This window comes from Perca fluviatilis, chromosome 14 (genome assembly GCF_010015445.1).
Source record: "Perca fluviatilis chromosome 14, GENO_Pfluv_1.0, whole genome shotgun sequence".
In the NCBI taxonomy this organism is placed as follows: domain Eukaryota; kingdom Metazoa; phylum Chordata; class Actinopteri; order Perciformes; family Percidae; genus Perca; species Perca fluviatilis.
In genome coordinates this window covers 1,066,241-1,081,032 of record NC_053125.1, presented here as the reverse complement: position 1 = coordinate 1,081,032, position 14,792 = coordinate 1,066,241, and the positions used below count along the sequence as shown (strand labels likewise).

The following is a 14,792-nucleotide window of genomic DNA, read 5'->3' as shown; positions in this document are numbered from 1 at the left end:
CTTTAAGCAGTATCACACGAGAGGGAGTACTGTTGTACTGAATATCAACACTGCTGTGCTTTAGTCATAGGCACAAGGCTTTTTTGCTTTTATACAACTGTTCTACAAGCACCATTTATTAGTTAACAGTAAAAAGTGAAACAGATTATGATTGTTTTTGTTTTTTTAAATATTAATTTGTGTCTAAGTGACTGAAACAGCAATCTTTGAAATTGGTCCAGTATTAAGACTGCTGCAGTCGGCAGCGGTAAAACAAGCTACAATGTAAGTTATTTAATTTCCGTCCACAAAATGTGCCCGTTGTCGCACCACTGACATGCTCAGCTGATCGTTCTAGTGTGAGTACAGAACTAATCCCTACAGAGGTAGGGAGGTCTGGGGTCTAAGGGTGTTTTCAGACATGAAAATGCTATGATATTGTTGTCAGTTTGAACAGATCTAAACAGTATTTTTAAAGTACCATGACTTTTTTCTATTCAGCACAAGTTCCGCTAGAATAATATCTAAGTACAATGTCTTTCATGATTGATCTTTTCACAAGTTGTAAAAAGTAGTTTGCAGGAATTTGTGACTAACTGTTTTGGTCCCTTGAGGTGATTGTGTGAAGACTTAAATTACCTGCGGGGTCTTGAAAGTCTTACAAAAAAAACTTAAATTCAATATTCTAAAAATAAGGCCTTAAAAGTCTGAAATTTCATTCACAAAGTATTCAGATCCGCTTACAAAGGTCTTAAATTATATCTTGTCCTTTTGTAGGATTAAATTAATTCACATTGTGCTATATCAATCTACTGTATATAAATAATACAATCTCTTATTTTATATTATTATTAGTTTCAATTCCACAGCATATATTGTAGTTGTTTTATATTGAATGTTCCTTTTTAAAAGTACACACATACAGACACAAGAATCTACTTTGAAAAGCACAGTTTGGGACCTGTAAGAGCAGCTTAATCCCTTATGTGAAAAACTAAAAATAAAGATATGTTTTTGACTGTCATGCCTTTTATGTAGATTTAGTACTCCTGGGCATTGCCAAGGTGCTCTTGAGCAAGGCACCGAACCCCCAACTGCTCGGGGCGCCTGTCCATCGACAGCTGCAGCCCCCACTCTGACATCCCTCCATTAGAGCATGTATAGGTACTGAGCATGTGTGTGTATTTCAGGCCTGTGTGTAATGTGTGCTCTATAACAGAGTAAAAAACATTGTAATTTCCCTTGCGGGATTAATAAATATAAATTATTATTATTATTATAAACTTTGGAGCTTATGGCATTAACAAAGTCTCATTCTACTAGATTTGTTGTTGAGATGAACATGATTCCTAAAATACCACTGCCGAAACGCGTGTGATTTTTGAATCATGCACACGCATTCATTCTCCCTTGTGGGGGGAGGGGCTTAGGAGACCGTTTTGGGCTTTAGCGGAACGGGGGGAGGGACTGAGAAGTTGTCGATGTTCAAATTTTTTGGCTAAGTCCTGGATCTTCCCAATCCTACCTACGGCACCTTTAAGTGGGGGATGTCAGTGCCTGTGTGGTTGCACAAGGAGAGCGAGCTGTAAGAGTAGCGTATGATTGCGGCTGTGATGAAAAGTGAGAGGGAAAATACATAGAAAAGACGATGTAAAGTGAGTTAAAAGTGAACAATAAAACAACAAGCTTGTCAATACCACGGGTGACGTGAAGGGTGTTACCCCCGAAATCGGCTTAAACTTTACACGTTTCTATTTCAGCTCAATGTGTTATTGCTGCATTTTGCTGTCATTTACGGCCACACTGCTTTCTCTCCTCTCCTTTGATGTATTCCTCAGACATTTCACAAAGCTCTATTGTCAATAAAGTAAAAAAATAAATAAAAAATGCAGCGGGCAAGCGCTTTGCAGCACAGCAGTCTAGCGCTGAGTAGACAGAGAGAATTGAGGGCAACTCGGCAGCCCGCTAAATGTCTCTAATTTAACCAATATAAGCTGCTCTGTTTTAGGCTACAAAACGTGCATGCAGGCAAACATTCAACCGTGTAGTTTTGTCTGGATTAAGCTATAAGCAGAAGGAAACTCCGCTAGCTGCTAGGCTAAAGTGCAATGGCAAAACACTGCAGCGGTAACATTAATGTGTCCACCTCAGCTGAGAACGGAGACATGTCTTTGCCTTCCCTACTGTGGATTATATTAGATATTTCCTTCAGAAATAATTCATAATAATCAGACACACAAAAGAAATCCCCCATACATGTAATGGACTTTCCATTAATTCTTGTGCAATGCTGAAGTAACGAGCAACTTAAAGTGGCCATATTATGAAAACCTATCACTTTTTCTGGGATTTGGGGTGTTATTTTGTGTCTCTGGTGCTTCCACACGCATACAAACTTTGCTGTTCAAAATCTGCACGGCTTTCTACGTCACTAACCGAGACGAGGGGCCTAGGGAGCTAACCTTTAGCATGCTAGCACTAGCATGCTAGCTCGTTCTCAATGTCAAAGCACTGCTACAACACACATTAATTCACCCTAATCTACAAAATAAATTGTACAGAACTACTTCCACGTCCCTGTTCTGCAGGTATTCCACGCAAAGTGTGAAGTGCACCCTAGTTTAGAAGAAGTCTCACGGCTAATCCTGCCTTGTACTAACTGAAGTTGTATAAACAGCTAGCTAGTGCATGTAGTCCTTACCTAGCTACTGAGCATGTGCGACTGACAACAAAGATGGAACAGAAGTGAGATGTCTCACTCTGTAGCTAAAACAGAGACCTGACACAGGGTGAAAAGAGGAGTTGCAGCAATGTGCAGTACAACCAAAATATGGTGTTTTTTGAAAATTAAACCATTTAAACCTATTCTGATACAATCTCAAATTACAGTTATGAACTTGAAAATGAGCATAATATGGCCACTTTAAGGCCGTCAAGTTTTTTTCTCTCCGTAATCTCTTGAATACAGGATAGAAGACAGTCAATTATGATAACTAAACAATGATTATTGTTTTCATTATATTTCATATCACACATCTGTTCTCCTGTAACTTTCACCAGCAAGAAGTTAAATAAAATAAAAAAAATGCAGTGACAACATCATTGGTAGTGTCAGGTCACCGCCGGTATTGCGTTGATGCTTGTTTTAATTGACAAGGGGCAGGGCTTGAAAGATGGTCAAATCCTAGGAGTGTGCTGTTTGTTATATAGTCATTACTAATTCTAGTGCAAGGCCGTTTTTTTTTTTTTTGACATATCGTTATTTATTATTCACCATAAGGCCACTTTTTTTTAATATATATTTTATTTTTTTATTTTGGCAAATACATTTTTACATATCATCTCAAACTGTTACAGCTGTACTACTGATAAAGTCACACAACATATTCTGAGACTTTCCATTCTTCAATTATCCAAATGTTGCCCTTCAAAGTTTTTTTTACCAATAGGGAATAGTTAACTATATAGAGTCGAACATGAGAAGCTCTTCACTCCAGGTTTCACCAGAGTTCTATGGTAAGGAATGCAAACAACCCCATACTAGGGCTGTGCAATTAATTGAAATTTAATTGGGATTATGATTTTGGCTCCCAACGATCACAAAAACAGAATAATCGAGAAAAACTATTATTTAGCTCATTACGTTTTGCAAGTAAACCATTTTCTCTTGTGTTCTGAATGAAAAAATAAAGTTAAATAGGAAAAGTATTAAGGCAAATTTCACAGATGTATGTGTTTTTTTACTGTTGATTTATTTAACTTTTTCCACTGTTTTTTTAAGTTCAATAATTGCAACATCTTTCCAGAAGTCAACGAGTAATCGTGTCAAATTATCCTGATTTCAATATTGACCGAAATAATCATGATTATGTTTTTTTCCATAATCGAGCAGCCCTACCCCATACACATGCATATCTACATATATACCTACGCACACATATCTACATATGTCCACATACATGCATACATAAAACAAGATCAAACAGAAACTTATTTACACATTATTTCTTATTGATGTCCATACCTACACTTCCTGTTTTATCTAGTACATATATCTGTTAATTATGTCAACTTCTATGCCGCAATATTGTCAAGTCCATTTAAAATCTGATCTATCTGGTTTGATGTATTCGGTCCACTTGGTCCAAATCAGGTAAAACTTTTCTTTTTGGGTCCTGAGGGAAAATGATAGTCGTTCCATAATATAAATTTCATGTATTATTTCTATCCACTCTTCAATAGTTGGTGGGTCTGGTTTTAGCCATCTCCTTGTGACAGCCTTTTTACTTGCTGGCAAAAGTATATGAGCAAGTTTCTTGTCGTTATTGCTCCATCTATCTAATTGGATATCACCCATGTAAATAGTGTCACATCTGAGAGGAATACTACTACCAAATACATTGTTAACATGTTTATGTATTTCTTGCCAGTAGGGGACAAGAACCTGGCAGCTCCAGAATATGTGGAAGTGGTTGGCATTGTTTTCCCCACAGAGAGTGCAAGGCCGTTTTAAAAACAATGATGGCTCATTGAGACTTCTGAATGTGGTGATTGTGAACACTGTCTGTTTCTTCACAGATTTAGTATTGATGAAGGACGGACTTGGACGGTTCACAACTTTACCAGCACCTCTGTGTTCGTCGACGGACTCTTAAGTGAGCCAGGAGACGAGACCCTGGTTATGACGTGAGTGAAACCCCAATCTCTAAAAGAAAAATGTTTACTTTCAAACTGCTGTTTGAATAATAAAATGAAAGGTATGGGTGCAGTTTGATCTTAAATGGTCTGAAGACATCCTGACAGAAACACTTCCAAATCTGAGCTGCCATTACAGTATGAAGGGTAAATTCTAATATATTGACTCAAGAAATCTCTGTGGAATGATAAATGAAACACACAGTGCATCTCCAATAGGTCAAACCTTCTGACCACCTTTTACACATCCTAGAGCCCTGCCTGCACTACATTCAAGGGAGCTCAAATTTCTCTCCCATCACAACAATTCCCTCTCGGTCTGTTGGAGCGGGGCGCCCAATTTCGTGACGTTAACAGAAGCTGGTCACTCTTGATTTCCTGCAAAGCTGTCCCACTCTCTTGCTCTTCACCTCCAGAAAGTGTGATTGCTGTTACAGCAGAGGTTGATGGGAGGGTTTATGCATGCTCTGCTCTCCCTCCCTGTCTGACTTTTCTCCACACTGACATTTTATTACTAGGTGCAGAGCATTTTTTGCACTCCCGTGCACTGTGTTTCCGTCTCCCTTTCTTTGTTTGTGTCTCTGCTGGACTCCTTGTCAGGCTCCCCTATGCTTAGTTTAACACAGCAGTCTAGAGCAGGTTGTATTAGTAGCCGGTCATGTACGTTTTATTTGGCATAGGTTATTAGATTGATTACATTTATTAAAGAAATGATCAGTAGTAGGTTTTCACAGGATATTTATAGGAATTAGGCCCTTTGAGTGTCAGTCAGTCAAACCCTGTTCAACCATTTTGTTTAATTTTCACATTTGTAATGACTGATCTCTTGACTCTCCATGTAGCACTCTAGCAATGGGCCTAAACTTTCCATTTGTCCAAGACTTGAAAGTGTATTACGAGTAAGTGTACAAACAAATGCTGACCGTTGGTCAGTCTCAACTTTAACTTAATACTTGTTTAATAGTTATTTAAAAATAAAAAAGTACAATCATGAAATACATTTTACACATCATCAGACCCCAGAGGATTAATGCTACAATGCTAATCTGCTAACATGCTAAATGTCTGTGATGCCTTTTTCCATTTCAGAATTATACGATGCTAAGATGACAGCATGCTAAAACTTACATTCTAAACATTTTAACATACAAGCTGTGGACATGTTTATCATGGTAACATGCTAAAACACCCAGTGTTTACTTGTTAACATCCATAATAGGCCTAAAATGGTAACCTTAGGTCTATAAAAGGTTACCACCTATATAGTCTATATCGTTGCTGTTCATTCACAGGTTGGTTCCGTGCCGCCGGAAGTTCTGCCGGATGTCCCTCATTTTCAGCCGGCTGTCCGTCCCCTTCCTCTTTCTTTGTGTCGGTATTCTGAACTCCAGTCGATTTATGTGTACTATGGTTAACTGCTCCTCAGATCTCTGCAGGGTAAATCCAGACAGCTAGCTAGACTATCTGTCCAATCTGAGTTTTCTGTTGGACGACTAAAAATACTTTTGAACGTACACATGTTCCACCAAAACAAGTTCCGTTCCAGAGACTATTTTTCAGAGGCACCATTGTGATCGGTTTAAAGAAATGCCAATCAACAAGAGCACTTTTTTCTCCTATCTGGAAATGTTTAGTGGACTAGCCCGACCTTCCTCTGCAGCCCTGTGAAGATAGGTCTGGCACTGCGAGACTACCACCTACAGTATGTAAAGTAGGCCAATGAGACTGTTTACCTCCGATGCTTAAGGGAAGTAGCCTCGTGAGACCGTCCTGATCTCGCGAGCTCCAGTTTTCCACTCGCAGATCAATTCAATTCAATTTCAATTCAATTCAAAGTCTGGCATCTTGAGATAGAGAACATTTGAAGCCGTTAGCCAAACAATCAGCGTTGGTTTTGAGGTGGTGATAGACAGATGGTTTATCCAATCAGCTAACCAGTATTTTCAGACAGCGGTAGCCCTAATTCTGTTAGCCGCTCGCTAATGCTTTTTTTCTCTTGGATCCTTCTTTTGGAATATGGACCAGGAACCTGAAATGGGGCCTTTTATTCCTAAATTCTCGTTACACAAACGGCAAATATCCTTTACCTACATGTTGCTTGCTTGCAGGAGCTAACGAGCTATGCTTTGCCTGCAGCGCAGGGGCAGGCTTGTGGTTGTATTTTCATACGCTTCGTGGATCTGATTGGTTGATTTGGCCCGTCTATCACCAACATAGGTGATAGACAGATGGTTCATCCAATCAGCTAACCAGTATTTTCGCCCCTTCCCAAAAGTTCTCCAACAGAAAGTTCCCAGATGGATATGCCAAGCAAATGCGAAGCAATCCATCTGGCGGAGTCAGGTTATAAGCGAAGTCCGGGTACCTCCATTAAAATACGGAGGAATTTCTACTCCTGCACCATCAAGAGTGTCCCGACCGGGAACATTACTGACTGATATGGAACCAGCACCCAACCACAAGGACCACAAGGCCCTGCAAAGAGTGGTTAGTTTGGCTGAATATACAATAAGTGGTGTTGCAAGAAAAAGGCTAGGAGAATCATTAAAGATCCCAGCCACCGAAATAACTGCCTTTTCACCCTATTAAGGTCGGGAAGAAGGTACCGGATACAACAGGCCGGCACTGAGAGAGTCAGGAAGAGCTTTTAACCCTTAGGCCACTAGAATCCTAAATGAGGTCACTGCCTAGCGAGCAGGCTACATTGAACATGTGACATAAGCAGACCGTTTGCACGTGTCTGGCTACACCAGGCATGACGAGCAGAACACGAGTGGTGTGTATGAGCCATGGAGATCCGCTCTACAAAGGTAGCGTCAGGCTGGTCTTCTGTTCACTGGCGGACCTTTTACATGGCCCTTTCACACAGAAGTGTTTGCTGCTATATTAATGTTAAGTGAGCTAAAATGTACTTTTCCTCCCAATAGTGGTTCAGAATTTAGGGACAGCAAAGTTTGCAACAACCACTCAAAGCGCTTTTACAGTGCATAGTACAGGAACCATTCACCATTCACACACATTCATACATTGGTGGCCGAGGCTGCCGTACAGGGCTGCCACCAGCTCATCAGATAAACATTCACACACATTAACACACTGATGGCGCAGCATCGGGAGCAATTCGGGGTTCAGTGCCTTGCCCAAGGACACTTCGACATGGGACTACAGGGATTGAACCACTGACCTTCCGATTGGTAGGCAACCATGGGTTTCGCCACTTCAATAGTTACCGTTGCAACTTACAATATTCAGTATTTCAAGTTTGAAAATACGTTGGTGATCCCGTAGCTTCTGCACCCTAGCAAAGATGGTGGCCGTTGAGTGCGAGTAGTGTCCACTTAACATTTTGACCGCTTTAAGTGCAGCATCCTGGTACTCGTAGTGCTTGCTAGTCCTTGCATTTGGCCATACTTCGTCAGTGTGAACGCACTATGTACTCAAAATAGCAAGTGTAAGTACAGAGGTGTGCAATTTGAGACACAGCGCTAGTGTTGTTATTGTTATTATTGTCTTGAATTTTAATTTAAAGATTTTTCTGTGCCTTACTCTTCCGGTGAAGATTAATAATACCGAATATTGGCACAAAATGTTGGCTATCAGCAGCTTCTGATATTGTTGACGTAGGCTTCAAGCGTTCCTCTTCTTTCATGTTTAAGGAATATAGTTTCTCTCTTTTCCCAATCTCTTCATCAGTGAGTTAGCTGGAGTGAGACTTGTCACATCATCCAGGCCTTGGCCCAGAGATAAGGCCTGTTCCCAGCTGTAATCTGCTAGGGCAAGGGCAAAGAGATGGCCACACACATACACAGACAGGCAGTACCACACAAGGAGAAGAGACTTGAACACTTAAACACACAATTATCTGGCACGTGGAAGACACACACACACACACACACACACACACACACACACACACACACACACACACACACACACACACACTCTGTGCTGAGGGCAGTTTATGTCTGACAGATTAGCCAGGGTCTATTTCCTTGCCACTGAGTTTCGATTTTTGACGGCACCGCCTGCCATCCCATAATGAAGTCTTTGAGCAGTGACTTAGCACCAAGGACAGGTGGGGGAGCAGAGACTGTCCACCACTCATACTAATGGCAGCTGTTCAAATATCCGAGACTGGACAGACTCAATGGGCTAATACTGCACTGCTGTCTGAGAGCACCATGCTTTTTTTTTTTTATTGCTACTGAAAGAAACATTTTCACTATCGTATTTTCCTGCACCATGCACTGTGACAAACATACTTTGAAAAACAATCCCTGCATCTCTCCTGGAAATGACTTGCAAACAAATCCCTGGTAATGTTTGCGCCCTCTTAGCTCTTCTATTTATCAGTTTCCCACTGTTAATGAATTTCTTTTCACTTAGCTGATTGGAGTAGTGTTTGTTCACTAATAGAGCTCCTATGTCTGCGGAGTAGCTACTCGCAACTTGAAAAAAGTGCCAACAAACAAAGCAATAGAGTTGATTTTAAAACTTCAAGCTTAAAAATAACAGTGATGATTTTACTGTGTGCAAGGTGAGCAGTAACACACCATACCGATGTACATATCTGGACTGGGAGAAAACGTTCACCGAAATACTAGAAACACATTTTCTCACTAGATCAGATTGTTTTGGTGTCATGGCAGGCATGGCGCCAGGATTTAAATTTCAGATAACGTCTTTTCAATGCCGAAATAGCTTTTAATTTACCTGTATTTATCATAAGCGTCACATATATTGCTCACATCGCGTGAAAATAAAACATAGTATCTTATCTATGGAGTTATATTCCTATCTTTAATCAAGAGCGCATTCTTTCAATTTGAGAGCATTTCTCACTGATATTACGTTCAGATTTTGTAATAATTTCCCTCAAAACCTTGCTCTCACACTCAAATAGTCACTGCTCGCGCTTGGATTTGCTCTGCTTGTGCTCAAAGTTTGTGCTCGCGCTTGGATTTTCTCTGCTTGTGCTCAAAGTTTGTGCTCGAGCTTGGATTTGCTCTGCTTGCACTCAAACTTTCTGCTTGGACTCAGATATGTTGTTGTTTGGACAGATTTCCTGCTCTCAGCTTTGAACCTTCTCCTCGCACTCAGGCTGTTTCTGCTCACTTGCAAAGTTTCTGCTCTCGGATTTCTCCTGCGCGCTTGGATTTTTTGTGTGTTATAACCCTATCAAAAGTCAACAACCAATAGAATGCTAGCTGTAGTGTTGACCAATGAAATGATCCCAACCCCGTTGAGGGTGCGTTCACTTTACTTTAGAACGTCTGTTGAGGGCGGCTGCACTGTAACCTGACTGTAACCAAGTTTATATATCCCCGCGCCGTTTATAGCTTTATTATAAGTATATGTCAACAATGTGCACAGAATGGTCGACCCTTTCACCTGACCCGTCAGGAAACGGGAGAAAGCTTTGAAGTGGGACGTATGAAGTTATGTCCACAACTTACGAGGGGTGAGTAACATAACTTAAGCACCTAGCTAGCTAGCTAGCATATGGCCTAGCTTGATGTCCAGAAACAAATAGAGGTGGTTTAATGTACCTAAACAATGATCAATGATTACCAAATTTCTCTCTCATATTGCTCCTCATAACCACTGAAAACTGTCGCAAAAATCTAACCCAAAGTTCAATTATTATGGACGTTATGTGACTGATAACTGATTGATATCTGATTGATCATTGTTTAGGTACATTAAGTTACCACGTTAAGCTTTTCAGGTTAAGCGTTAGAATGTCCCGGCTGCTGTTGAGGGAAACTGTAGTCTATAACTTCCTGAGCGACTGATCCATTTTTGCCCCCTTTACATAATAAATATAGCTATGAAATGGAACATGAAATACATAAATGAGGCAATACATATATAGGCATTAGTCATTATAGTTCAATAGCCTAAATACATATGTTTTACTTATATTTATTTCCGGGGACTTTTATTTATTCCGTCTATTTATATGCACGTTATATTCAAAGGAAGTTTAGTTATCTCACAGGCTCAGACTAAAAGCAGCAGCAAGCCTGCCTGACATCAGTGCATAGCATATCACTGCAAAGTAAATAAAATATGAATAAATCACGAGCGCGTTAGATTCCCAGGTCAGCTAGAGCGGATAACGCAGCTCTGCAGACGGACCAGAGTCAGTCAGCACCGGGGAGCGAACCGCGGGGACCAAGCTCACAGGGCTGGTAGCTAGCTGCTAGCTAGCTGCAGCAGCTAATATTAGAATATTAGACCCAGCACCGGAGGTCTGATCCCCAGGATTTAAAACGAAAATCAAATAACCATTTGTTTTTTAATACCTGTTTATGAAATGAAAATCAAATGAACGAAAAAGTACACGGACCCAGTCTGTTAAGTACAATTTCACCACTAATAAAACAGATCTAGAGATGATATGCTTTATTTGCAACTTAAATGTAATTTTTTTAATTAATACAAAGCAAACTGAGCAGAAAGAACAAGTATTTTGTTGGTTTGTTTCTCTTCTTCCAGGTGTGACTGAAGTACCCCTGTTGAGCTGCATCACAGCTGCACTATGTGCATGGACCTGTGCCAGTCAGCACATCACTCACCTGTGTGCAGAGGACAGGCAGCAGTAGCACAAACCAAGAAGGTTGGCAAGTCTGATAATAATGCAATTGTAAAAATAATAATAATATAATAGTAAAATCATGTTACATACACTTATGTTTCTTGCTTAAATTCACAGGGTGCACAACCAGGCCTGGGAGAGAAAATTACTGATGTCCACAAAACCAAATCAGAGAAGGTAAGGTAAGATAGTAATGATGTTAAAGCAAGCTATGTACACCTAATATAATACGTGTTGATGTCTATGAATCTGTCTTTAATAGGAGCATACTATACAAAGACAACAGTGGAGAGTTCCTGGATCGGTCTGTCCTCAAAGTGCCAGAGATCTACAAGGACTTCACCCTTTTCTGCACCATCAGCGTATAATCAAAGTGATAAAAGAGAGAACAAATTATTGTTTTCTCTGTTGACATGAATAGGTGCCTGTAATGTCTGTCCATATATTCAATCAATTCAATAAATGTTGATAAGTATCACTGCTATTTCTTAAATCATTGTAGTTTTTCAGAGCAATAAGATACAGATTATTAAAACCATGTTCACATTTGCAACAAATTAAAACCCTGATCAAGGCAAATTGTTTTGTCATGTTCCATAACATTTATAAAAAAAAAACAGTACAATTAAATTTACCAGAGCTGACACTTGGTAAATAGCTTTAATTTACCTTGTCAAAACAATGAGTAATTCATAACAAATTGCACAATATTTGACACAAAACCTTAAAAGTGTATGGTTCATACTACGGTGAAGCAGTACAATGTGCCTATAGGATTTACTGTAGCAGGAACATTGATATTGGCAAACAGATGACCCAGGTTCAGGTGAGTTTGTGAGCAGGGTTATGAATAAAGATAAGATAGGCCTAGTGTTCACAAGAGGGATGATTCAGGTATGGCAACACAAATTAAGAATAATTCAATTAAATAGGAGGTATGTACAACTAGTAGAAGATAAATTAACTATACAAGAGCAATTAAGGTAAAGTTTTGAGGTGGCAAGCTAAAGTATAGTCAATAGCATGGAGTCAAGTCAACAGTGTACACCAGAATAATATATACTGTGATTAAGTAATGATACTTACTGTTGTCTGTACTAATATAACACAAAAAAATAATACAGTGTTTGATGCAGTATGGAGAACAACCAAGTCCCATATGAACCCAAGAGACTTTAAGTGCAGCTGTTGATGATGTTCCCTACAAACAAAACTTGCAGATGGTTGTAGTCTGTAGCCAGTCATACAGTAGGTAGATCTGGAGCAGATGGTTGTAGTCTGTAGCCAGTCATACAGTAGGTAGATCTGGAGCAGATGGTTGTAGTCTGTAGCAAGCCGTACAGTAGGTAGATCTGGAGCAGATGGTTGTAGTCTGTAGCAAGCCGTACAGTAGGTAGATCTGGAGCAGATGGTTGTAGTCTGTAGCCAGTCATACAGTAGGTAGATCTGGAGCAGATGGTTGTAGTCTGTAGCCAGTCATACAGCAGGTAGATCTGGAGCAGATGGTTGTAGTCTGTAGCCAGACATACAGTAGGTAGATCTGGAGCAGATGGTTGTAGTCTGTAGCAAGCCGTACAGCAGGTAGATCAGGAGCAGATGGTTGTAGTCTGTAGCAAGCCGTACAGCAGGTAGATCTGGAGCAGATGGTTGTAGTCTGTAGCAAGCCGTACAGCAGGTAGATCAGGAGCAGATGGTTGTAGTCTGTAGCCAGCCATACAGTAGGTAGATCTGGAGCAGATGGTTGTAGTCTGTAGCCAGCCGTACAGCAGGTAGATCAGGAGCAGATGGTTGTAGTCTGTAACCAGTCATACAGTAGGTAGATCTGGAGCAGATGGTTGTAGTCTGTAGCAAGCCGTACAGCAGGTAGATCAGGAGCAGATGGTTGTAGTCTGTAGCCAGCCGTACAGCAGGTAGATCAGGAGCAGATGGTTGTAGTCTGTAGCCAGACATACAGCAGGTAGATCAGGAGCAGATGGTTGTAGTCTGTAGCCAGACATACAGCAGGTAGATCTGGAGCAGATGGTTGTAGTCTGTAGCCAGCCATACAGTAGGTAGATCTGGAGCAGATGGTTGTAGTCTGTAGCAAGCCGTACAGCAGGTAGATCTGGAGCAGATGGTTGTAGTCTGTAGCCAGACGTACAGCAGGTAGATCTGGAGCAGATGGTTGTAGTCTGTAGCCAGCCGTACAGCAGGTAGATCTGGAGTAGCAGGGTGAATTCTAGCTATCATGGGTTGGTGATATGACACACAGATCAACAGGGGTCAAGCCCCTCAGCCCCACCTGGATGAAAAGAAAGTAAAACAAAATACTTGTTTTTTCAGTTCAGTTTGCTTTGTATCAATTAAACAAATAACTGCTATTTAAGGAGCAAATAAGAAACCATATCATTTCTAGATCTGTTTTTATTATAGTGATAAAATTGAACTTAACATTACGTTTTATACAGATTGCTATGAATCTATTTTCAAACTAATGTTATATGAAGGAATGAAGACTAAATTCTGATGAACAACAAACAACAGTGATGCAAAAACTGACACAAACAATCCAGTTTCTTGTGTTCTTTCAGTTATATTACAGTTTATGTTTTACTACTGGCTCTAACATGAAATTAGCCAAATCCCAGGAACATGGTTAACCAAACGAGGAAAAAATACAAAGTAGGGTCATCATATATACACACACTGTCCGTCATATGTCGTTCAATCTAGCTAGCTATACAATAAAGAACATATATTTGTTTCTGGACATCAAGCTAGGCTATATGCTAGCGCCATATGCTAGCTAGCTAGCTAGGTGCTTAAGTTATGTTACTCACCCTCGTAGTTGTGGACATAACTTCATACGTCCCACTTCAAAGCTTTCTCCCGTTTCCTGACCGGGTGCAGGTGAAAGTGCGTCGACCATTCTGTGCACATTGTTGACATATACTTATAATAAAGCTATAAACGGGCGGGGATATATAAACTTGGTTACAGTCAGGTTACAGTGCAGCCGCCCTCAACAGACGTTCTAAAGTAAAGTGAACGACCCCTCAACGGGGTTGGGATCATTTCATTGGTCAACACTACAGCTGGCATTCTATTGGTTGTTGACTTTTGATAGGGTTATAACACACAAAAACCAAGCGCGCGCAGGGGAGAGCAAACTCTTTGCAAGTGAGCAGAATCAGCCTGAGTGCGAGGAGAAGGTTCAAAGCTGAGAGCAGGAAATCTGTCCAAACAACAACATATCTGAGTCCAAGCAGAAAGTTTGAGTGCAAGCAGAGCAAATCCACGCCGAGCACAAACTTTGAGCACAAGCAGAGAAAATCCAAGCGCCGAGCACAAACTTTGAGCACAAGCAGAGCAAATCCAAGCGCGAGCAGTGACTATTTGAGTGTGAGAGCAAGGTTTTGAGGGAAATTATTACAAAATCTGAACGTAATATCAGTGAGAAATGCTCTCAAATTGAAAGAATGCGCTCTTGATTAAAGATAGGAATATAACTCCATACTTATCGACCATGGTGATGATC

The 14,792-nt window shown here is 40.4% G+C and overlaps 1 protein-coding gene across 5 annotated transcripts in view; it reads left to right on the top strand.

Moving 5' to 3' along the window:
• Positions 1–14,792, top strand: part of sorcs2 (sortilin-related VPS10 domain containing receptor 2) — a 411,460-nt gene that overhangs the window by 348,685 nt on the left and 47,983 nt on the right. For all 5 annotated transcript variants that reach the window (XM_039822700.1, XM_039822701.1, XM_039822699.1 and 2 more), the window contains exon 14: positions 4,558–4,665. In XM_039822700.1, coding sequence (XP_039678634.1) covers positions 4,558–4,665 — 108 coding nt within the window. The remainder of the gene's footprint in view (positions 1–4,557; positions 4,666–14,792) is intronic.